The 24,755-nt window shown below is 47.4% G+C and overlaps 1 protein-coding gene across 3 annotated transcripts in view; it reads left to right on the top strand.

Annotated features, from left to right (window-relative positions):
• Positions 1-24,755, top strand: part of RGS20 (regulator of G protein signaling 20) — an 86,074-nt gene that overhangs the window by 11,044 nt on the left and 50,275 nt on the right. The window contains exon 2 of one of the 3 annotated variants that reach the window (XM_086695001.1): positions 14,981-15,283. The exons of 1 other annotated variant lie outside the window; for it this stretch is intronic. In XM_086695001.1, coding sequence (XP_086551127.1) covers positions 14,981-15,283 — 303 coding nt within the window. Of the gene's footprint in view, positions 1-14,980; positions 15,284-16,622; positions 16,815-24,755 lie in introns of those variants that run through there. One more of the 3 variants, XM_086695002.1, reaches the window with a different exon arrangement.

Raw genomic sequence — 24,755 nt, 5'->3', positions numbered from 1 at the left:
GTTTGTTACAGAGAAAGGTGGCCGGATTGAACAATAAGCATACACGGTTAGCAAATAAAAGCCAGGCACTCTTGCTTCCTTCTTTCTGTGTTTGTCTTTTCTTTAAAATAGTGGCAAACCGACTATTTCCAACAACTTACTGGTGTCATTAAGGTCGGTAAGCTTCCCCTGTCCTAGAGTTGCAATTTTGGAAAAGAAAGCCAGCATTTTCCACCTTGTGGTGGCCCCTGAGGGAGCAGGTTTTGGGGAACCAATCATTGCCTTTTGTGCATTCTTTACAGCACTTGAGATGGGCAAGGTGAAGAGGCGGAGGGTGTGGGAGACAGGAAGCAAAAGAAGGTCTCCCAGGCACAGACTAGGAGATCACGGAAGTTTGCCATTCTCACTCTCCCCTCTCCCCTTCCCAAGACGCTTCTCTCACATTTCCAGGCATACCTGAGGCAACTCATTTTCTCAGTCTGGCCTGGTTTTTCTCACTAGAAAAAAAAAAAAAATTCAAGTTCAAATTCATTTGCACTTAGATGTAAATATATTTAATAGATCGTTCCTTCTCACCAAATCTGTAAGGCATTCTAAGGTTAGGGCCACAGGAAGACCTTGCAGGGGTGTAACCTGAGGCATCTAAAAGCTGTACAGAAGAGAAACCTTGGTGTTTGGGGCTATTTCTGGCCCCTTCTCAGAAGCCACACTCCAGGCTGGGCCAAATCCCAGCTGCATCTGGCACCGGCTGCTGCTGCTGATTACAGAGACGCCGCGGCATTCCCGGCGTCCTCTTGGCACTCCGAGAGCCTCCTCTCTCTCTGTGCAACCTTGGCCAAAGGCCAGGTTAGAAGTCTCCTTGGCTCATCCATCAGAAATGAGCTGGTTTTCGGGCGCCTGGGTGGCTCAGTCACTTGAGCCTCTGACTCTTTGATTTCAGCTCAGGTCATGATCCCAGGGTCATGGGATCGAGCCCCATATCGGACTCCGCACTGCCTGCTTGAGATTCTCCCTCCCCAACTCGCACAGCATGCGCTCTCACTCTCTCTCTCAAAATAAATAAACATCTTAAAAAAAAAAAAAAGAAAAGAAATGAGCTGGTTTTTAGAAACATGAAATCACAAAAGAGAGGAGAAAAAAAATGAAGGCTCGTGACAGTTTCAAATGCCTTCTCACGGAGTCAAGACTCGGCGCTCAGCTGCACCCTCTTGGCACACAGCTCCCCACCTCGCGCCCAGATGCAATAGCAATTTTGGGGAGCCCAAGAGCAAGACAGGCTCTTGAGCCCTAAAACTTTGTAAACGCCAAGACCCGAGGTAGTCAAAGAATGGTAAATGCTGACATCTGCTGGACGTTACGGCATTGCAGGATTGCCATCCAGTAAAACCTAACACTGCGTTGGAAATAAAGGGAGTCTGATTGCTTGAAGGCATCCTTTATCCCAACTGCAAAAGTTCAGCTAGGTGCATCTTTTTGGTACGCAGGTACAAACCGGGCAGTATGATGACATAAGAGCAATGTCTTTGTCATGGCGAGAACTGGTTTTCGAATTCGGGTCCACGTCGGGTTTAATTCTCTGAGTCTTAGTTTTCATCTATAAAATCAAGACAATGATACCTCTCATACATAATTTTATTAGTTTTTTTTTTTTAATCAGTACTTTGAATTTTAAAACACAATCTGCACCCACGGGTCCAGGCTTCCCATTGGTCCCGCACTGCTGTCCTGAGGAACCCCTGGGACCTGCATGTTTGATTTGCACCCAGTTTCCCCCACAACAGTTGTTAACTTCATTATTCCCATCCACGGGCAGAGCCTCACACGTACTGGGCACATGGTAAGAGCCCAGTCAATGCTGATTTGTTGATTGATTAGTAGATAGAAATGTGTTATTTCCCTACTCTGTTCCCACCACATGGGTGAAACACTGAGTTTTCTCTACCTCTTTAAGACCATCGTTAGGGGGCGCCTGGGTGGCTCAGTCAGTTGAGCGACCGACTTCGGTTCAGGTCACGATCTCGCGGTCCGTGAGTTTGAGCCCTGCGTCGGGCTCTGTGCTGACAGCTCAGAGCCTGGAGCCTGTTTCAGATTCTGTGTCTTCCTCTCTCTGACCCTCCCCCGTTCATGCTCTGTCTCTCTCTGTCTCAAAAATAAATAAACGTTAAAAAAAATTAAAAAAAAAAACCATCGTTGGAATCTCATGTGCTGTGAAGGACATTAATGATAGTTATGGATCCTGAATGGTCTCAAACTCTGTAATTTCAAGTCAGTGCCAACTTCCCTCAAGAAAAACACCCCTTTTAAAATGCAGAGCAAAGCAATCCAATTCAGTGGAGTCCAACTCAAAGAAATCAATGATGGCTAACAAGTTCTCCCAGCAGCCAGGCCAGGCAGCCGGGCCAGCAGAGAGAGAACGAGCCTTGGGACTGGGCCCTGTGCAGCCTCAGTGAGACTCACACAAAGCCTGGTTTATTAGAAACCACTGGAAGAGCTACAAGGCCCAGGCAGACTTCCTGGGCCCTGTCACAAATTTCCACTTTGAGGCGAACAGTGTCTTCCTTTGTTCTTGCCATCTTGGTTGTTGGTTTTTGCGCTTCACGATTTCAGCATGAAATCGGTGGGTCTGGCCTGGGACCGTGGGGACACACGGAGGCCAGGCCCCTTAAGAAAGACCTGCCCGTGTTCCCTTTTGCATCACGTCTTCTCTGAACACCCATTTTAATAAGCCCAATGCCCTGGAGTCTTGCACATGGAACTGTGGCCGCTTCTATCCTGCTATTTCTCGTCTATTGCAGTTTACGAAGATTTGAGATAGGTTGTTTAGATCGTGTCATTTCTTAAGTTCATTCGTTTAACAAATATTGATTGAATACCCATTATGTCTCAGAACAGCTTTAGGTTTTTTTGAGACACAGGTTTGAACAAGGCAAAGTCCTGACCCTCACAGACTATCACAATTCAGTGCAGGAAATGCTGTGACAAGAGCAAGCATACGGGCAGCTAACCCAACCTGGGAGAGCTTCCTGGAGGAAATGGCACCTAAGCTGAGATTTGAAGGCTAAGTAGGAGACTGCCCTGGGAGAGAAGATGAGGAGCAGATTAGCAATGGGTAAGGCTCTTGCACTGTTGGTGGGAATGCAAACTGGTGCAGCCGTTCTGGAAAACAGTGTGGAGGTTCCTCAGAAAATTCAAAATAGATCTACCCTATGACCCAGCAATAGCACTGCTTGGAATTTACCCAAGGGATCCAGGAGTGCTGATGAGTAGGGGCACTTGTACCCCAATGTTTATAGCAGCACTCTCAACAATAGCCAAAATATGGAAAGAGCCTAAATGTCCATCAACTGATGAATGGATAAAGAAATTGTGGTTTATATACACAATGGAGTACTACGTGGCAATGAGAAAGAATGAAACACGGCCTTTTGTAGCAACGTGGATGGAACTGGAGAGTGTGATGCCAAGTGAAATAAGTCATACAGAGAAAGACAGATACCATATGTTTTCACTCTTATGCGGAGCCTGAGAAACTTACCAGAAGACCATGGGGGAGGAGGGAAAAAAAAGAAGAAGAAAGGTTAGAGAGGGAGAGAGCCAAAACATAAGAGACTCTTAAAAACTGAGAACAAACTGAGGGTTGATGGGGGTGGGAGGGAGGAGTGGGTGGGTGATGGGTATTGAGGAGGGCACCTGTTGGGATGAGTGCTGGAAACCAATTTGACAATAAATTTCATATTAAAAGGAAAAAAGAAAAAAAAGAATGGGTAAGGATTCACCAGAAGGAGAATTTATACCTGGAATGAGAATGAACAAGGGAATTTTAGGAACTGGGGAACTTTAACATGATTGGAGCTTTGAGTACAAAGTAATAGTGAGAAAGAAAAGTGAGTAAGTAAACAGAGTACGGATCAAATCACAAAAGGTCGACATGCCATATTAGGACCTATAGAGAAATGAGGAGCCAGTGAATGGTTAGAGGGAGGGGAGTGACATGACTGTATTTGCCTCTTAGAAAGATCAGTGTTTCTGCCGGCGGGGGGGGGGGGGGGGGGGGGGGGGGCCCGCAGATCAGAGTGGACTCAGGCGCTGTGCAGACTCCAAGGCAGAAACTGTTTTGGAGGATGTTGTAATTTAATTAAGCGAGCTGGGGGAGTCACAGTGGGGATGTTGAAAAGCGTTCACCTGGGGAGGCATGCTGGCTCCAGAACTCCCTCTGGATTCTGCTCTGCTTCTCTGCTCTAAGGTACACGGTTTTGTGTGTGTGTGTGTGTCTGTGTGTCTGTGTGTGTGTCTGTGTGTCTGTGTGTGTTGTGTGTACACGTTTACGTGTGTTGGGAAGGGAGTCCCAAGAGAGGACAATGGAAAGTGATTATGTGTCAGAAAGGGGCACGCACACTGAACCCAGAAATCAGCTGTTAGAGACCATCTTCACTAAACCTCTCTGTACAGAAAAAGAAAGTACAGCCCAGATGAGCACAGACTTATTCAAAGTCACAAGGGAAAGGGCTGGTAGACCCTCCCTGTCCTGACTGCCACCCCTTCCTCCAACCACGGCCTTTCCCCTCTCTTCTCCCTTCTTTCCACTAAGCACCTTAGTGGAGCAACCGAGCCCAGGGGAAATGTTAGGATTCAAATGATGGCAGTGTTGGAAACTTTTATATACAGACAACTTAAGAAAAACAAGACTTTGGTGGCACGTGGGTGGCTCAGTCTATTAAGCATCCAACTTTGGCTCAGGTCACGACCTCACAGTTCATGGGTTCAAGCCCCACATCGGGCTCTGTGCTGACGGCCCGGAGCCTGGAGCCTGTTTCAGGTTGTCTCTCCCTTTCCCTCTGCCCCTCCCCTGCTTGCACTCTGTCTCTCTCCGTCTAAGAAAAAAAATTAATTAAAAAGAAAAAGAAGACTTTTAATTATATGAGCAGCCCTGTCCCCTGCAGTTCTCACGCTTGCATTTTCCAAGCTTGATTGCTTCTACCAACTCATAGGATTTTGATGAAAGTGTTTTTCATTTCTCATAGTTACTGACATCAATCCTTGAAAAGCCTTAGGACGAACTATTACAATATGAACCCTTGTTAACCTGTTCTATATCCGCTGAAGAGAAACTGCATATGAAGTGAAATTAATAAATGTATGATTTACAAGTTTATTAGACTTGGTCAATCATTGTGGAAAGCTTGGCTGCGTGAAGATTACAAGCTTCCTTGAAAAAAATAAATAATTAAAGAGAAACTTTATAAATTATACAGGGTTTCGACTGTATTGTATTTCATTCCAGAATAACAATATTCTGTACTCCATGGATTTAACTTAGGAAAGGTGTCTGATACTACGTGAGGCACATTCTCCTAAAGCCTTCACTTGATGTGTTATTCTTTACTGGCTAAAATGTTAGGGCTTCTCTGTTAGGACTCAAAATACTGTTCTGAAGTTTTAGGTAAATCAGGCTATTACAAAAGCTGTATTGTCCTTTTAGGACCTCAGCAAACTAACTGTATTACTACGGAAAGTAGACAATCAGCAGCCATGTGATTAACTGAGCCAGTGCCTAGAGACGTCAGTAATTCGATCTCCAATGGCAGCTTGGAAGCCTAAAGGTCATGGAATTCTCATTACTTGCTGGGTGTGACAAGGAGGGGAAATTGGAATTTTGGTCTAAGAGAAATCATGTGGTCAAGGGCATTTAACTACAATTAGCGGCTATCAGGGGCATTCAGGGATATGGATCAACAGTATCACTGTCTTCAATTACTGTCTTTGTCAATCATCATGACTGACATCAGTAAATAATGACCATGTCTCCTGGATGTGGGTCAAGAAGTATGGCAGTCGGAGGCATTGGTCGGTGGCCCAGTTCTGCTCCCTACCAGTCCTAACAAATCATCTGAGCTCACTGGTCTGTAGTTTCCTCATCAAATAGCTGTAAGGATGGGGCGTGGTGAGTAATGAGACGCATGTATGAGAACATTTTGTGTTTGTACATTGGGGTAAAACATGGCAATTATTTTATGCTAAAAATAAGTATGCAAAATATAATTGGGATTTTCTTAGAGTACTGCTTACTATTCCCTAGGAATAGCTTGCTTGGATATGTGTGTGTGTGTGTGTGTGTGTGTGTGTGTGTGTGTGTGTGTGTATACACACATATACACAAATGTATATGTATATACATACCAACATACACACATATAGATGTTTTTTTAATTGTAAGCATCCATTATTTTTTAAAATAGAGTAGATTGGACAAATGAAATTTTTATAGAGCTGGAGAGCCCATAAAACATCACTAAAGCTTCAAAAATTCATTTGGAATTTTTCTTTTCAATTTTCTGATATTTTACGTAATAATAATCCCCTTCCTGATCTCTAGAGATATGGAAGAGCATGGAAGGAAGAGCACAGGTTTTAGTTTAGTTTAGTTTTTTTTTTTCTTTTCCAGTTTTTTTAATGAGCTAACAAACAAGAAAGATGGCGGAGAAGGCCCACATAGATCTTAAAATCTTCGGACTTTGGTACATGGACCTTTTTTATTCCCACCATTTAAAAATGTTTTCGTTAAAAAATAAATAAATAAATAAAAAGAAAACAATAAAATAAGAAAATAAAAACATTTTAGTTAATTTATATTTTTGAACTAGAAAATTCAGAATTAGACTAGTCCAGCCTTACAGCTGTGACATAGGCAGAATGGGCCCTCCCCCCAACACACACCCCAAATTTGGTTCAGACGTCCAGACCAATGAGGCCACACGAACACCAAGAGAGCGTAGAAATGTTTATTATTCACATAATGAGACCCTCCGAGGAGAGCAGGGCAGGATGCTAACAGGTCCAAATGGCTTAAGAGAGCAGAAGGAGAGTGGCCTGGGACTCCATGGTAAGGTGGGAATTGAGGGTTCTGCTCTGCAAGAGCCAGGACTTGCACCGCGGGAAGGTCCTGCAGGTGCCAAAGGAGGAAGCATCTAGGCTGTCCCATCAGGTTGCCCAGATGTGGGGCAAAAGGGAAGAAGAATAGTGGGGACTGAAAGCTGTCAGCCATCAATCAAGCATGAAAAAAGGGGGTGGAGCCAAACTCTTTAGTACAGACTCTATGACAATAATACAGAGCATAAAAGTGTACACAATATAGTACATCCATCTGGCCAGTGGCCAACCACCACTCCCTGATCCACCCGAGGCAACCACTCTTCAGTCTTACCAGCGGCTTTGGAACCTCCCAGAGACAGGCTATGTATATACAAATATACGTATGTGTGAGCATGCACACACACGATTCACTCCTTTTGCTTAAGATCAAAGGGTAGTTAGTCACTGGATACTCCAAGGTTTTGTTTAAATTCCTTCAAACTTCTGTTATTTTCTAGATAAGTGTCTTGGGCCAAGTTATTTCACCTGAGTCCCAATATAGTGTTTTGTAAAAGGGAGATGAGGCCAATACCTGCTTGTGGGGTTCACAGAAAGAAATAGCCAGTGTCTAGAATATAACAGAGAATGTCCCTTTTGCCTTGTTTCCTTCTACTTCCGTGGCTGCCCTCTTTCGGCCTCTTTTGCAAACTCCTCTCCCTTTATTGACTGAAATATTGGAAGTTCCCTAGGTTTCCATCCTTGGCCCTTTTCTCTTCTCACTGGACTCATCATCCCTGGCTAATCTGAGCAGTGTCAAAGGCTCTGAGACAGCTTATAGACTGATGAGTCCACTCAGCTGGGTCTCCTACAGCTCACACATGAATTTACAAAAGTCTACTGACCATCTAGATTTACGTGTCTAGTAAGTACTTCAAATTAACAATATGTCTTTACCCTTCCCCAAGCTCTTCGTCTCCTAAGTTCTCGATCTCAGTAAAATGGCACCTTATCCATCTGGTTTTGAACTGAAATTTGGGAGGCATAACCTTGCCCTTGCTCTCATTCCCACCTCTAATCAATCCCCAGGTTTTGTTCACACTATTCAAAAGTATCTCTTGATCTGTTCATCTAGTTATCTCCATCCCACTGAATGCTTTTCTAGATCATTTCCCAAAAAATTACTGCAACAGCATCTTTCCTGATCCCTCTTTCCAATCATGCCTGCCTCTAAGTAACACCAGAGGACAGAGAGATCCTTCTACAATACAAACCTGATCCTGTGAACTCCCTGATTAAGTTTTGTCAATGACTCCCCATTTCCATCTGGACATGGTTCAAATTCCTTAAATTGACTCAATCTTGTTCTATCTTTTCATCTCTTTCTAGAAATCCTACCCAATTCCAACAGCTTTAAATACCATATTATGCCAATAACTCCTAAATTTACATCTCCTAGACTCCCACCCAGACCTCTACCCTGAGCCCAAGTCTCTTTTACAGTAGCCTGCTTAACATCTCCATTAGATGCCATCATAGGCATCTAAGAAATGTGTTTACCAGGATTCTTGATTTCCCTCCCCATCTTCCTCAATTCAGCAAGCCACCCAACTGCTCAACTCAGAAAACCTGGGTATTATCTTTAATTCCCTTTTTCTCAGCCTGTACTTCAATCCACCTGAAATGCAATTAATTCTCTCTAAAATATTTCAGTCTATCCGTTTCTCTGTATTTTATTCCCATTACTGTCTAAGTCATCATCTTCTTTCACTTGGACCATCGCCAAGCCTCCTGTTTCACTATGCCCGTGTGTGTCCCCTTCCAATTCACTCCAACACAAAGCACCAAAGGAGTCTTTTAAAAATATAAATCAGTGCATGTCACTCTCTTGCTTAAAACCTTTCAGTGACTTAACACTGCTTTTAAAATAAAATCCAAAATCCTTGCCGTGACTTACTTGCCCTCCATGGGGCAAGTCTACACGGATTCTGACTATCCCCTTATTCACCACGCTCTAACAGCAGGTCATTTTCTTCCTGACTCACTTTGACTGCAGAGCATCTAGGACAGTGCCTGGTACTTGAGACACATGTGACAAATGCTGAAAAGATGAATAAATGAGTGGCTTACAAGACTTTTCTTGGACCCTGCTTCAGCTATTCTCGTTCTACTTCTACATATTACAGTCTAAGCCCCACTACATTGTAGAATAGAATGAGAGTTGGCAATGCCTACCTGGAAACACTTTTAGCTGGTGGCAGCAGAAATCAAAACGAGAGAACCCCAAGAGATGGGTGAAAACTCTGGCAGAATCAGGACTGATTCACTTCGCCATTTTTCCCCACTGGGTGGACATTCTCGGGCTCCTCTGAGCTCACATCTTGAAGAGTTTTTAATGTTTTCTTTTCAACTGTGGTAAAATATAAATAACAAAATAATTTACCATTGTAACCATCGTGAAGTGTGTGATTCAGTGACATTAAATACATTCACAAGGTTGTAGACCCAACACCGCTGTCTATTACCAGAACTCTTCTATCAACGCAGACACTCTGCATCCATTATACAGTGACTCTCCATTCTCCTCTCCTCCCAGCCCCTGGTAACCACTATGCTACTTTCTAGCTGCATGAATTTGCCTATTTTTAGTACCTCATATAAGTGGAATCACATAATATTTGTCCTTTTGTGTCCAGCTTCTTTCAATTGGCATAATGTTTTCAAGGTTCATCCATGTGGTAGCGTGTGTCAGACTTGCACCCCTTTCTATGAGTGATTAATATTTATGTTTGTTTTTTTTTCATTCATTTGTCCAACAAATATTTACCGAGCACTTTGTTAAGGTCCAAGCAGTGCTCTAGACCCTATTCATACAGCAATGAACAAAAAACAAAAAGTTACTGCGTTCGTCACACAAATAGAGAAGTAAACATATAGTATGTCAAACAGTAAGAAGTGCTATGGAAAACCAGTATTGCAAGACTAGCTGTATAGGAAGAGGAAACCTTCGTGGTAGGATGTGACTGTTCATGTCGTGCCTTGAGGGCTAGTGTAAGGTCTTTGGGTTTTACTCTGAAATAAGAAGCCAATACGAAGTTTGGAGTTACAGAGTGACCTAACCTGACCTACATTTTAAAGAAAAATCCTGGCTTCAGTATTAAGGGAATATGAGGCAAAATGAGGCAAAATGAGACAAAGGGGAAATAGAAATACCAGCTAGGAGGATAACCCAACAGTCCAGGTGAATGATGGTTAAGACCTGTACCAGAGAGTACTAGTCCAGGTTCTCCAGAGAACCAGAAACTATAGGATATATAGGTGATAGGTAGATTATGAGACAGGGAGAAGGGGGGAGGGGAGGGAGGAGAAAGGGAGAAGGAGGAGGAGAGGGAGAGGGAGAGGGAGATTTATCTTAAGGAATTGACTCATTCAGTTGTGTTGGCTGGCAAGTCTGAAATCCGCAGAGCAGGCCAACAGGCTGGAAACTGAGGAAGGGTTTCTGTGTTTCAGTCTTGTGGCCAGATTTCTTCTGAGAGAGAATCTGTTCCATGCCTCTTCCTCGTTTCTGATGGTTTGCTGGCAATCTTTGGCATTCCTTGGCTTGTAGATGCATCACCCCGATCTCTACTTTCGTTTTCACGTGGAATTCTCCGTGTGTGTGTGTGTGTGTGTCTCTGTCCAAATTTCTGCCTTTTATTTTACACCAGTCATACTGGGTTAGGGGCCTACGCCATTCTAACATGCCTCATCTTAACTAATTATATCTGCTACCACCCTATTTTTAAACAAGGTCATACTCTGGGGTACTGGGTTCAGAACTTCAACATATGATTTTGGGAGGAGACCCAATTCAACCTACAACACAGAGTGATACCTACGAATATAAGAAGCAGTTGGGAGTTTGCTGAAGTGTATGAAAGAAAGAGAGAAGTCAGGGATATTCCAATGTTTTTGACCTAAACGAAAATGATCAAGTTGCCATTCACGGAGATGGAGAAGAAAGTTTGGAGGGGAAAATCAAGAGTTCAGCTTTGCATATAATGCCAATAAATATATGGATAGACTGTATATTCAAATAAAGACCCACCTCCTATCCTAAGCTCCTCCTGTGGTTGACAACATCAGCAGGAGGCAGAGGGCCCAGGTGTCTCTGAAGGAACTGAGCAGACAGAACCTGCAGTGAGTCCCTTCCCCAGGCATCCATGTCACCTAAGTAGTCCTCATTTCTGGTCCCCTCCACTTCTGTTCCTAGCCCCGCCTTCGTCACTATCAATGTTCCATTATACGACACTTACTTATAACACCTCCATAGAAGCCCTAAGCATAGATCCACTTAAAAAGTTATTAAAAGAATGTATGAACTGTGTCTCCCTATCTCTCTGCCCCTCCCCCGTTCATGCTCTGTCTCTCTCTGTCCCAAAAATAAATAAACGTTGAAAAAAAAAAATTAAAAAAAAAAAAAGGGGGCGCCTGGGTGGTGCAGTCGGTTAACATGGTTTGTAGTCAGCACAAGCAAAGACTTGCCATTATAGCTTTAAATCGCTGTCAATCAGATTCTTGGATCCAAGTGGAGGAACTGTCTCTCCAAATAGCGTAAAATAAAAATATACAATATGGTCAAACCACACCAAAACAGAATTTTGAAGAGAAAAAAAAAGAATCCAGGGGAAAAAAATAGATCATCTTATAAAACTAAATCAATTTCAAATTCCATTCTAACTGTGATTTTTATTCTAAAGCCTCTCAGAAATTTTTCGTTAAAAGTAGTTTAATCTTGCCATGGATGTTTCTTTTATGAAACGATGCTATTTAGGGGGGAATAAAAATTTTCAATTTGCCTTCTAAAGGGATGACACTTTGCATATATTGATTTGGATGTGGTGATGTTTTCCTCGACATGGTTCAATAGCCAATATGATTAATTAGGGAAATGGACATTCGATCTTCATAAAGTATTCCCTAAGTCTTTTGGATCCCTAAGGAGCAGTGCTTCCAAGAATACAGATTCCAAGATGATTCCATTTTGCGGGTAATATTAGTGAAATCGTCTGACTGTCATCTAGAATCTGGCCTAACAGGAAGACAGGGATCTCTAGAGTACTGCGGGCAGGTGAAGGTCTTTCCTCAGATAACTTGTCTCAGATCGAATTTTGTGGCTACACTAATACTCCCAGAGCTCTGTCCTTGCCAGGAGGGCCAGAGGAAGTCAGATTTCAGCACCCTACACCTATCATGCTTCACATCCCTGCTTGTTAGAGAAGCCAGCGGTCCCTCCCCAGACTCCCTGTGACTCCAGACACCAGCCAGCATTGGAGGGCAGGCTGCTGATCCTGAGAGAAAAGACCAGTGCAGGGAAGGGTAAAAGCTGAATGTCTCCAAAGGAGCAGTGGAGCCGGGCTTTGTGTTTCTGCGGCTGAGTTTCAGACTTTTATTCTGCCTGAACATTTCCACTATTTTCCCTCACAAGCGTCTCTGTCTTGAAGCAAAGGACCGAAGCAAAATGCCTAATGAAGCGAACTTGGGGGGGGGGGGGAGGGGGTTGCAAACGACCCAAGAAGAAGGACTTGGAAGGGGAGAAGAGGGAAGGGTCAGGTTACAGGTTCAGACATTCTCACAAGACCATTTGAAAATATGAACTTGAGACACAAATTCTGGGACCCATGGATGTCCCAAGAGGCTTCCTTCAGGCCCCTAGGAGTGGGGCATGCATCGCAGAAGCGTGCCTGCTGCTCATTTTCAGCAGTTTAAACTTAGTTCAAGCCCTCAAATGAAGGTTGGTCGGGAAAGGTCGTGGGTGGGCTTACTCAAGCTCTGGGTAACCAGGGACTGACCCGGTTCTTTCTTGACTTCCTTTGCACAGGGTCCTTCGGGACCCTGTGCCCTCCTCCGGTTAGGTTTCTGCTGCCATCCAGCTGAGCGCTGGAGGCATACACTGCCACGGCCGGCCACCGGCCAGCCATAACTGGCAGGTGCGCACGAAGTTAGCTGAGACCCGCCCAGGTCCAGCTGGCGGCGGCGTCTGAGCTCACTTGGCGCCGACTGAGCCCCCACCCCAACCCCAGACCAAGGGGTTCGTCCTCTGCCCTCCTCCCCTGAATGACAAATGCTGGGCGCCAAGGCAAGGCCGGCGGCTCTGAGCGTTTTCCAAATCTCTCATTTCCCCCTGCGTCGAGTGAGCTGTTGGCGCTGCTCCAGAAGCCTCCGGGGCTCTCAGCTCCAACCCCTAAAATACACGCACGATGCCAGAAAGCGGGGGAGGGGAGAACAGCAACGAACGGGGACAATGAGAATACTAGGAGAAAGACCCCATTCTCCAGGAAAAGGTAATAAGGGAAGCGACACAGTGTGAACTTACTCGGAAATGCAAACCAAGCTTCACTCTCTCCCCGAGCGCATACAAACGACCGAAAGACAAATCAGCCAACAAGCTCGGCGGCTTCCAAGAAAGGGGCTCATGAATGAGAATAGGTTGCTAGGTTTCCCTCCTCCCTCCCGACAATCGCTTCCCACAAGACTTCCACCGCCCAAAGAAAACACGCCGGGCCTGGCAACTACAAAGCGGGGGTGGGGGTGGGGGGATCCTCGCCGAGCCCACGAGGCCGCCCGCGGCCGCTCCCGCCTTCAGGACCCTGGAGAGCGGCCGCCGCGCCCTTGGGACTCCCTCCCTTCCCGCCCACTAGCCTAGTCCCCTCCGGCGCCTCGCCACCCAGTCACTTTTATTCGCTGCCTCTCGCCTCCATCTTCACTTTTCTTGGCAACCACCACTCTTGTTTTTCACAAACAGATTAAACTGTCTTTTTGTTTTGCTTGAGGGGGCTGTTTGGATTGGCTGAGTTAGGTTCTGGACCGTAACTTCACTCAATGTTAGTGGACCAAGAAGCTCTAAGAGCTCAAAAATGAGAGTCTGACTAGGCAGGTGACCTTAAAAAACCACTGACTTCAATCCCTTTACTTCACAAGTGAAGTAGAAAAATTCAAAGAATAAAGAGACTTTCCCAAGGTTAGCCGTGGTGTTAGTTGCAAGGCTGAGTCTAGAACCCTGGGCTTCTGACTTCTAAATGAATGCTTCCCTCTACTTTCAAAGAAAATAATAACAATAATTTTACCTTCACATTGGCCTTGTAGATATCCTAAGCAAGAAGTGGAAGGTGGAAAGGCCTGCGTTCCTGAGAATAAGATGGATACATAGGGTGCAGAAAGGGGCCCTGCATACTGTGCCCTCATGAGCCCCCAAAACAGTCCTGGTATCCCACCCACTCTCACCAGCATGACCAAAGTCAAATGAGCTAGCCCCGTCATCCCAAGACTGGGATCCCTCAGTCTTCTGCCACTATCCAATTCTCCCCAGACACGTCTCTAGACACTTGGTTAGTAGTAACCAAGTCCAACTTCTGTGCCTCCAGCAGGAAGAGCTCCAGGCACCTTGGGAGGTGGGGAAGGTGAGAGGGAAAGAGAGGAGAGCAAGAGTTGCGAAAGTGAACTAGGAGTGGGGCGCCTGGGTGGCTCAGTCAGTTAAGCGTCCGACTTTGGCTCAAGTCATGATCTCACGGTTGGTGAGTTTGAGCCCCACGTCGGGCTCTGTGCCCACAGCTCAGAGCCTGGAGCCTGCTTCGGATTCTGTCTTGCTCTCTCTCTCTGCCCATCCCCGGCTCATGTTCTGTCTCAAAAATAAATAAAACATTAAAAAAAAATTTTAAGTGAACTAGGAGAATTGCATTCGTAGGAGATTCTAAAGAACCAAGAGATACGAACACAGAGGCATCTCATACTTAAGGTGCACACGAAACTCCTGGGAATGTTAACATTCAGATTCTGATGCAATATTCAGGACAGGGTCCCAGATTCTGTATTTCCAACAAGCTCCAGGTTGTTACTGAAGCTGGCCCAAGAACGACAACGGGGAGCCAAGTGAGAAAGGGCAAGGGGAGAGGAAGAAGAACGGGGAAAGGAGAGAAAGGGAAAGGACAATCTAACCGAAGGCCTTTCCTTTTGCTCTCGCCGACCTTCTCTTGCACCCCAATGTACAGCCTCTAAATGCTGTAGAAATGGCACTAAAAGCACATTTTCAGTCTGTAGCTGGACCCAACACTAATGGCGTGTCGGTTGTGTTTCTCTCCCCCTACTTTTTGGTCTTCCTGCCGCCGGCCCTGCACAGCTCTCAGACGCGCCCGCGGCCCCGAAGCTGCTCGACCTGCTTTTTAGCACGCTCTCTGGCCTCGCGCGATTCTTCTCTCACCTTCTCCAGCGACCCCCTTCTGGGGCTCCCCAGCGGCACCCGGACTTCTCCCTCCTGCTTCCCGCTTGCGCCTTGCCGGCGGCTGGGCTCTCGCGGGGGCATGGGGAGCGGCCAGGCCGCCTCTCGCTCCTGCTCCGGGCAGCTCTGGCACTGCCTAGGCCCCCAGGGGGACGCCTGCCCAAGGAAGAGGATGCCTGCGCGGGGCAGAGCTCGCCCATGCCCGTGAGTACCACTGTCTCCACCCACGCCCCACCCCCGGCCTCACCGGGACGCCAGCATCCCCAGCTCCTTCCAACCCCCACTGACCCACTCCAAGCCCGGCCAGCAGGGGCTCTGGCCAGCAAGGGGCAGGGGGGCGCGGGACAGAGAGTTTGGGTGGTAAGGTCCAGAGGCCTGAGCACGTTCAAGGAAAAGGCGCCGGCGCCTCGCCTGACACCCCCTTTCCGTAGTAGACCCTCGAAGCTACTTTTCCCTGGACCATTTCCTTCCAGTGTCAATGCAAGCGGGAGGGAGCCCTCACCCTTCCTGAGCCTGCTTCTCAAACTCTCGCTCTCAGCGCGTCGCTCAACCCCCTTCCTCCAAGCCTACCCCCGACGCGCCTCCGCCCCCACCTCGCGCTCCCACTCCCCTGCCCTCAGCGTCTGCAAGCTCTGGAGGCCGGGGAGGAAATGACGTGATGTTATTTTTGTGTCAGGTCAGCTTCCAGCTTCAGTTTAGCCCTCCGAGCTCCGGCGCAGGGCTCCGGCCTCCGCCTGCGCCTCGCTCCCGAGGGCACGCGGCGGGGTGTATAGGGACACTCGATGCTCTGTGCCCGCAGAGCTGGGCGGCAGCGTTCCCCACCCCCACCACCCCCCTTCTAGGACTCTCCCTACCCCCAGACTTCGGAGCCCCTGGGGACGGAAGGCAGCAGCCTGGGGTCTCAGCGGGATCCGGAACCCGGAGCCAGCCAGCCCCCACCTCCCCACCCCCACCCCGGTGGGGCGTCCGGCATCGGCGGCAGGAAGAGGGCGTGGAACCCCTTTCCAGAGAGGGACCAGCAGAGGCTGAAGCTGCACGGGGGTGGGACGAAGCTGCACGGGGGGGAGGGGGAGGGCAGAGCTAGGAGAAGCCCGGGGAAAGAGAGAAGGTAGGGGGCTGCCCTCCAGAGGCGGGGGAGTCCACGGCGTGAGCACCCCCTCCGCTCCGGGCGCACCCCCCGCACACTCACACTCGCACCTCCCTCCGCCCTCCTTCATTCACAAGGTCTGAGCAAGCATTCCGGCACAGCGGAGTCTCGCTCGGCCCCCGCGCGCCGAAGCGGAGGGAGCGCAGAGGGGGGTTTGCAGACGACCTCCGCGCTCGCCCGGCTCCGCGCCCACACCCTCGATTCTGCCTAATCCCGGGCCGGAGGAGGGGGCTACAGTCCCGCCGCGGATTGGGTCCGGCTTGGAGCCTGGGGCGACCCCCGGACCCCCGCCGCAGTGGAGCGCGCCGCCGCCAGAGGGAGGCGAGACCGGGATAGTCCGGCCCGGGAGGAGGGAGTGAGGGGGCGGGGAGGAGGCAGAGCGGAGGGAGCTTGAGGGAGGGAGAAGGCGGCGAGAGGAAAGACCGAGCCGGAGGAAGAGGAAAACCGGGGAGAGCGACCGCGGGCGTAGTAAAGCCACCAGTTGGTATTGTGATAAGAAATAAGGCACACGCGGGACGCATGCGCACGGCCGACGGAGGCGAGCTGGCCGGAGCTTCCCCTCCGGCTGGCCGCGCGGACGGTGGAAGCGTGAGTACCCCCGCATCCAGCCCCCCTGCCCCCTCTCGGACTCACCCTAAGGCCTCGGGGTGGGAAGTGGCCGGGGCGGAGCGGGGCGCGCACGCAGGGCCCGGAGCCCTCGTTGTCGCCGCGGTGGCGGGAGCGGAGCGGTCGCCTCATCGGCGGGTCCAGCCGCGTAGGTTGGTCAGTGCGTACCGTGGGGGTGTATGGGCTGAGGGTGTGCCTGGGTCCCCAGGGGGGCGTCCAGCCCCCAGGATTAGTTTCTGCCGGGTCCACCCGGCCGTCCGCACGACTCAACCTCCGTGGCCTGAGGTCAGTGAGTGGGTAGAGGACGCGGGAGGGTGGCCTTTGAAGCCTGAAATGCGTACTGAGCCCCGAAGTAGCTGTGGGGAACTCCAGGCGGTGGAAACGTCGGCGTTCTCACCGGTAGGGAGAAGGGCGAGGAAGCGGCCGGGCGCTGGAGGCGGGCAGCTGGAGCGCAGGTGGGAAGGAAGAGGAGACACTCCCTGACTCGCAGAGCCTCCCTTTAGGAAAAGCGCAACTCAGGCGGGGGACCCGGCAGGTGGGCGCGGGAAGCCGGACCCTGGAGGGTCTGCGCTTAAGCTCCTGAAAACAGAATGGACTGAACTGTGCCCCCAGCCTTGGCCACGGCGGTTAAGGTGCGGGCACCGCGGGTGTTTTTCTGGAGCAAACCCTGGCGGTTGGGTCTTCCGCACTCTCGGAGCTGCGCTCGGTAAGTTGGAGCGAGTCGGGGCGCCCCGGCTGCGGCGACTGGAAGGGGGCGTGCGCGCGCCGGGGACCGAGGAGGGGCCTCGAGCCGGCAGGAGGGCACCGGGAGACGTGGGGCGGGGTGTGTGGGGGGGGGTCTGTGTGCTTGGCGACTCCCCTCCCCCAGCTGTGGGGAGTGGGCGGGGGAGGAGCCTCGGAGGGGGCTGCGAGCCGCGAGCGGGTGGGCGTTTTCGGGCGGGGTCTGCGTGCGCGGCGTCCGGGGAGTGGGCGGGAAACGGTGCGCCCCGGGGGGTTTGCGCTCGGCGACCCGCCCACCCCGCGTGGGGGTGAGTGGGCGGGGAAGGGCCCGGGTGGAGGCGGCGCTCGGAGACGGGAGTGGGTTTTCCGGACTCGCGAGTTTCAGAGGAAGATCCCGGCGGGCGGCCAGGCCCTGCGCGCGACCCGAGCAGCGGGCGGGACGCGGCGGTGGATGGTGCTCGAAGCCGGAGCGGGGGCGCGGGCTGGGAACCCGGCGTGCTGCTGCTGCTGCAGCTGCTGCGCCCGCGGCCGCCAGGTTAGAGGAGTGAACGTGAATGGTTTCCGTCCCGGAGAAGGAGCGCGCTCGAGGGGAACTCTCGCCTGCCTTCCTTTGCTTCTCCGAATCCGGCGGAGGCCCGTCGCGCCTTTGGACCCCGGCTGTCCCAACCGGGCGGACTGGCTGGAGTTGGCTGGGCGTCCCAACCGCGCCCGGCGCCTTGTGTGCGGGCTGGACTCCTGTCGTCCACAGCCTGGCAGAAGCAGTCACCCGCCCTCTTGGCTCCGTATTGCCCCTGGAGTATGGGGAGAGCCTGAGTTCCTGCACCAGTCTCCATTCACCCCACTTGGGTCTGTCCCCCTCCTCCGGGACCCAGGGCCCTTGCGTGGCTTGGCTTCAGTTTACTTCTAGTGGTTCCAGATTATGGAATTGACTAAACAAGGGTCCTGAGTTCAAGAAATGAACTGACTTCCTCCCCAGACTTGGCAAGGACGTTTGTAATGACATGACTCTCTGGAAATTCTTGGTTTTGCTCCTAACCTAATTTTTGTTCATAACCTCTGCTGTGCCTCATCCTATCTTCTCAGTAGGTGGCATCTTTTGTATCTCGTATCAGTAATGCGTATGAGAGGCCCTATTGCCCGATAGGTCAGAGTCCTGAGCTCTGAAACTCGAATTCAAATCCCAGCCTCGGTGTGTGACCTCAGGCAAGTTACTTAACGTTTAGTGCGTTTGTTTTATCGTCTGCAGTGTGAGAATAAGAAAAAAGCGCTACCTGATAGGGCAGCTGCCAACATTCTGTAAATTAATACATTAGAGCTCTGCCACATGCCAAACAAAAACTGTTATTACTGTTACTGTATTTATGCTCAATTGGCTAAGTCGCCTTCAAAACAGTATAGAAAAAGATCAGGAACAAAATGCATTTTTTTGGTACGCTGTAATAAAGTAGAAGATATCCATCACCAAAATTAGAAAAACAGTATTTTCTATGTTGATATGTAAATGTTAGATACAATGCACTTCTACATCATCTCGACTCTATGTCAAATAATTATGAAATATTTGCATACACATTTCAAACAGCATTTTAAGAAAATTATCTCTAACCTTCAAAATACTTCACTTTGTAAAACAGGTAGGTATAAAAAATACACGTTAGGTCATAGTATATACAGAAAATCCAATGTCTGCCTTAAAATATTGCACCGGGTCAATTATATATAAGAGCATCTGGAAACTTACCTTGGGAGCTAGAAATGCTAACTCCTCTAAGATGAGATTATAAACATTTTAGCCAAAAAGAAAATAGAAAGATAGGGGCATCTGGGTGGTTCAGTCCCTAGAGCATGCAACTGTTGATCTCTGGGTTGTGAGTTTGAGCCCCAGATTGGTCACAGAGATCACTTTAAGAGGAAAGAAAGAAAAAATACCTAGAATGATAAAAGTCAGATTCCTTCACTTTACAGCTGAGGAAACATTCAGAGAGGGTAGAGTTCCTTACTGAAGATCTCCAGTTAAATAGGGCCCCAAATATGATTAGAATTAGGTCTCCTGACCCTCTCCTTAGGGCTCCTACATAACCAGGCTGATGTTTTCCTGTTTGCTACAGATTTATGAACCTTTAACAAATAGGAAACTAGAAGCCATGTGTTAATATACAACACAAGAAAGACTGGGCAGTAATTTGGCTATTCTTGTCCCACAGCTTGATTATGGTCTCTCACAGTGGAAGGTAGACCCTCATAACTTACCTAAGGTAGACTGAGATCACAGATCAAGCTAGAGGGAGAGCCAGCATTGGAATTCAGGGTCCCACCGAAGTCTGCATTTGGTTGTATGTTCTATTAATCCCTTGGAGCAGTTTTACCTTAGAAATCACTTTTGAGCTTTTTGTAAATTCTTAAAATCTCCCTCCTGCTGACTTAAGAGAGCTTTTTAGGAAAGGCCTTCAAAATTACATAGCAAGGAGATTTTATTGTTCCAGACTTTGTGGACAAGCAAGAATGAAAGAGAAAAAAAGCTTTCTGATTTTAATGCAGTCACTTTTAAATGACTTCCATTCCAGGCACCTGAATATCAATCCCAAAATCCTACAGTTCTTTCATTTCTGCATGTGGCAGTCTAATGACTAATGACATTCACCTTCCATGGACAGATGCAGCTGGTGGCCTCAAGGTCCAGCCCTCACAGAACAGTTTAGGAATCTATGGCAGAACCTTTCAAGGAAGCATCTGGCCTTGCAGAGTCATTTGAGATTATAAGAACGATGTGTCTTCCGAAGAAGGCCCTTCTGGGAACTGTGCTTGCATCCTCGAAGAGGGAGACCATGGTTCTTTCCAGTGGGCGAACTGGATATTTTACCCTTGACTTTGCACCTCTGTACACCTCCCCTACTGTGTATTCTTAGACAGAAATACAGGGCATTAAGTAGGGAGTGACCTTGTAGCAGTCTCCCAAGCCAGTTCAGCAGAACTGAGTTTTGAAATCACATGTGTTAAGTCAAGTCCCGATCTGATTATAATGTGAATCACTATCCAATTGGGAATATTTCAAGTTGGTTTTTGGTGCACCACCAGGTGACTCACAATGTGACCTTCTTCTATTCAACTACGTATGGTGTCAGTCAGCAACTAACAGGGTTCACTCTGAGTCAGAGCTTAGCCTTTAGTATAATAAGTGTGAGTCATTGACTACCCGGTGCTATCGAGATGGTCCCTGAATTTTACCTTGAGCAGCTCGAGAGTTTAGACAACCCTGCATGGGTGAGTCAGTTCGTAGTACAATTGAATAAGCTTTTGCAGCAGCCATTCACACGCAAGTGTGATATGAGTGAAAGCATGAAGTGATAGTATATGTTATGGAGTCATAGAAGAAATCACCCTGATTCTAATCCGGCTGATTAGATTCTAGCTATTTGCATGGGGACTCATTTGTGAAATAGGCATCATCAGCCCTGTTGCCCAGCAGTGATGTTTTACTTCGATTATTTCACTGATTTTTTTTTTTTTAAAGCCAGTTAACTGTTCTGGTTTGGAAGTGCTCAATTTCTAATTATTTAACTCTATGCTAAACTGTAGAACCCTTTTGAAATACAGTTAGCATTTGGATTTTAGACAATGGCATCTCATGCGGTTACTTAGCAGTGTGACTCCCCCAGGTCCTGGGTTACAACCCAGCAGCGGGTTGTTAGTCGCCCAGCAGTGAAGTAGAAGAGTATCCTTTGTTGTCTGGTTTATCTCCGTTAGGTGCCCATCGCCTCTAACGCTACCTGAGCAGTATCTGCTCAAGAGCTAGAACACAGGTTTGTGGTGCACCTAGCACTTGTCACCCTTCTAGAGATGGCTGGCTAGATCAACATAAACTTACAGAGCTGTTGCATTTATGGCAAGACAGCGGAAAGCATGAGGCAACGTATGCCTTACCCACCTTTGCAAATGAATTTTACATCTCAGGGCGGAGTAAGAATGAGACTTAAGGTACCAGTACATTTCTTAATTTCTTGGTAATCAGTGATAAGTTATTACCTTTGGAACCAAGCTTAGACTACTGCTTAAAAGTACACGTTTGTTTTTCTGTTATCTTCTGACGGCTCCAAGAAAATCCCAAAAGTGTGGACTTTATACCATATACAGTTAAACCTTGGCTTGCGAGCGTGATTCATTCCGGAAACATGCTTGTAATCCAAAGCACTTGTGTATCAAAGAGGATTTCTCCATAAGAAATAATGGAAACTCACATGATTCATTCCACAACCCCAAAATAATCATATAAAAATGATTACAGGGGCGCCTGGGTGGCTCAGTCGGTTAAGCACCCCACTTCACCTCAGGTCATGATCTCGCAGTTCATGAGTTTGAGTCCCATGTCAGGCTGTATGCTCTCAGCTCGGAGTCTGGAGCCTGCTTCGGATTCTGTGTCTCCCTCTGTCTGCCCCTGACCCGCATGCTCACGCGCTCTCTCTCTCTCTCTCTCTCTCTCTCTCAAGATTAAATATTAAAATTTTTTAAAAAATGATTACGATATCATAATATAATACAAATAATAAAGAAAATACAAAATATAAAGAAAAGCAAATTAACCTCCACTTACCTTTGAAGACCCTTGTGACTGATATGAGGGAGACAAGAGAGAGGATCATTACCGTGTAGGACAACTTCCACTATCATAATGGAATCACTGCTATCTATTGGCTCAATGGAATCTTTCTTGTTTTATGCAATTTTAACAAGGAACCTGTCCAATGACATTTGCTTTTGCCTCCTTTTGAGGATTTTGTGGAAATGTGGCATTGCATTGATGATCACGCACAATCCTGCAGTGTGAGAGGGAGGGAGGGAGGGAGAGAAGAACCATTGGTTCACTTGTGATCACGTGGCATTCAGCATCACATACTACTCGTATTGCAAGACGTCTCTCGTTTATCAACTTAAAATTTATTAGAAATGTTTGTTCGTCTTGCAGAACACTAACAGAACAGGTTACTCCCAATCCAAGATTTTAACTGGACCTTTATTATATTTCTACAGATATCCATTCCTAGGAATAACCCAGATACTAATTCATATGTCTTCTCCTATATAGGAGTGTATAGATGCTTCTGGGTATTTAATGGGAACGGTACAAAAAGAGTTCTGACTTAATGTAATTCCTGGCAAATGCAGGTCATTAGGACGCTATTGAGTTAGACTGTTTATAACACTGAAACAAAGTTTCTACAGAAGTTTGCTAACCTCCTTTCAGTGAGGAGCTAAACATACTTTTGTGACATTTGTTATTGCTTTTACCTTTGTTTATTTGAGTCATAAGTTACAGTAAAGTGTGCACCTCTTAAATGTACAACTTAATAAACCTTATGTGAGCATACCGCCATGTAACTATCTAGACCAGCCTTTCTCCACCTTAGCATCACTGACATTTTGGATTGACTACCTCCCTGTTTGGGAGACTGTCCTGTGCATTGTAGGGTGTTGAGCAGTATCCCTGCCCCCTACCCCTAGATGCCAATAGCACCCTTCCCTAGATGGGACAATGACAAATGTCTCCAGACATTGCTAAATGTTTTCTGGGGGCAAGATCACTCCCCACTGCTTTAGATCAAGGTACAGGATAATTTTAGCTATCCATAAGGCCCCCTCTTGCTGCCTCCCACTCTTTACTCCCACAGGTAACCAACGGCTCTTTTAAGTTCTCAAACCATATACAGCTGACCCCTGAACAATGGGTTTGAACTGCTTAGGTCAACTTGCACATGGATGTTTTTTGTTTGTTTGTTTTTGTGTTTTTTTTTTTTTTTTTTTTTTTTTTTTGATACAGGATAGTACTCTAAAAGTATTTTCTCTTATGGTTTTCTTTTTTTTTTTTTTAATTTTTTTTTTACACTTATTTATTCTTTAGAGACAGAGCCAGGGCACTGGTTGGGGAGGGATAGAGAGAGAGGGAGACAGAATCAGAAGCAGGCTCCAGGCTCTGAGCCGTCAGCACAGAGCCTGACACGGGGCTCGAACTCACGGACTGTGAGATGATGACCTGAGCCGAAGTCAGACGCTTAACCGAGGGAGCCACCCAGGCGCCCCTCTTATGATTTTCTTAGTAATGTTTTCTTTTCTCTAGCTTACTCTATTGTAAGAATACAGTATATAGTGTGTATAACATACAAAATATGTGTTAATAGACTGTTTACGCTGTTGGTGAGGCAGCCAGTCAACAGGAGGCTGTGAAGTTTGGGGGAGAGTCAAAAATTATAGGCAGATTTTCAACCGTATGGGGGCGGTCAGCACCCCAACCCGCAGGTTGTTTAAGGGTCAGCTGTATTAGCTGAGCCTTTTTTTTTTTTTGAACTTCATATGGAATTACATAGTACGTAATCTTTGCATCTGGTTCTTTAACTCAGCATTTTTTTTTTTTTTGAGATTCGCTCGTTGTTGCATATTGTGACTTGTGATTTTTCAATGCTGCCCAGTGTTCCTTTGTGTTAACACAACACAGTTCGTTTAACTGTTTCACTTTTGAAGGACATTTGAGTTGTTTTCTAGTGTGGGGCTATTGAGAATAATGCTAATATTAATATTCTTATTCATGTCTTTTGACAAACATAAGCCCTATTTCCATTGGATGCCCAGGAGTGAGACCGCCAGATAATGGATCCAGTATATGTTTAGATACTAGATACTATCAGTTTTTCAAACTGTCTTACACCCCAAGCCAATTTACACCCCATCCTCACCAGCACTTAGTGTCACCCACCCCTGTAATTTGGTCATCCTGGTGGCAGTGTAGTGGTAATTCACTGTGGTTGTAGTTCGTATTCCCCCGATTACTAATGATGTTGACCATCTTTTTGTTGGCCGTTCATATGTCATCTATTGTAAACTGCCTCTACAAGCCTTTGACCCGTTCTTCCATTGTGTTGTCTGTCTTCTTTTTGATCCATAAGAGTTCTTTATACATTCTGGGGCACCTGGGTGGCTTAGTCGGTTAAGCATCTGACTCTTGATCTCAGCTCAGGTCTTGGTCTCAGGGTCTTGATCTCAGGGTCGTGAGTTCAAGCCCTGTGTTGGGCTCCACCCTGGGCATGAAAACTACTTTTAAAAAAAAGAGAGATCTTTATATATTCTGGATATAAGTCAAAAATGTGCATGTGTCTATGTGTATGTCACATCCCAGGCTGTGCCTTGCCTTTACGATCTCCCACCATTATCTGTTGT

Source organism: Puma concolor, chromosome F2 (genome assembly GCF_028749965.1).
Source record: "Puma concolor isolate L17-30 chromosome F2, mPumCon1.1.hap2, whole genome shotgun sequence".
Lineage (NCBI taxonomy): Eukaryota > Metazoa > Chordata > Mammalia > Carnivora > Felidae > Puma > Puma concolor.
The sequence above is the reverse complement of the archived record's forward strand: the minus strand, read 5'-3'. Positions and strand labels throughout refer to the sequence as shown.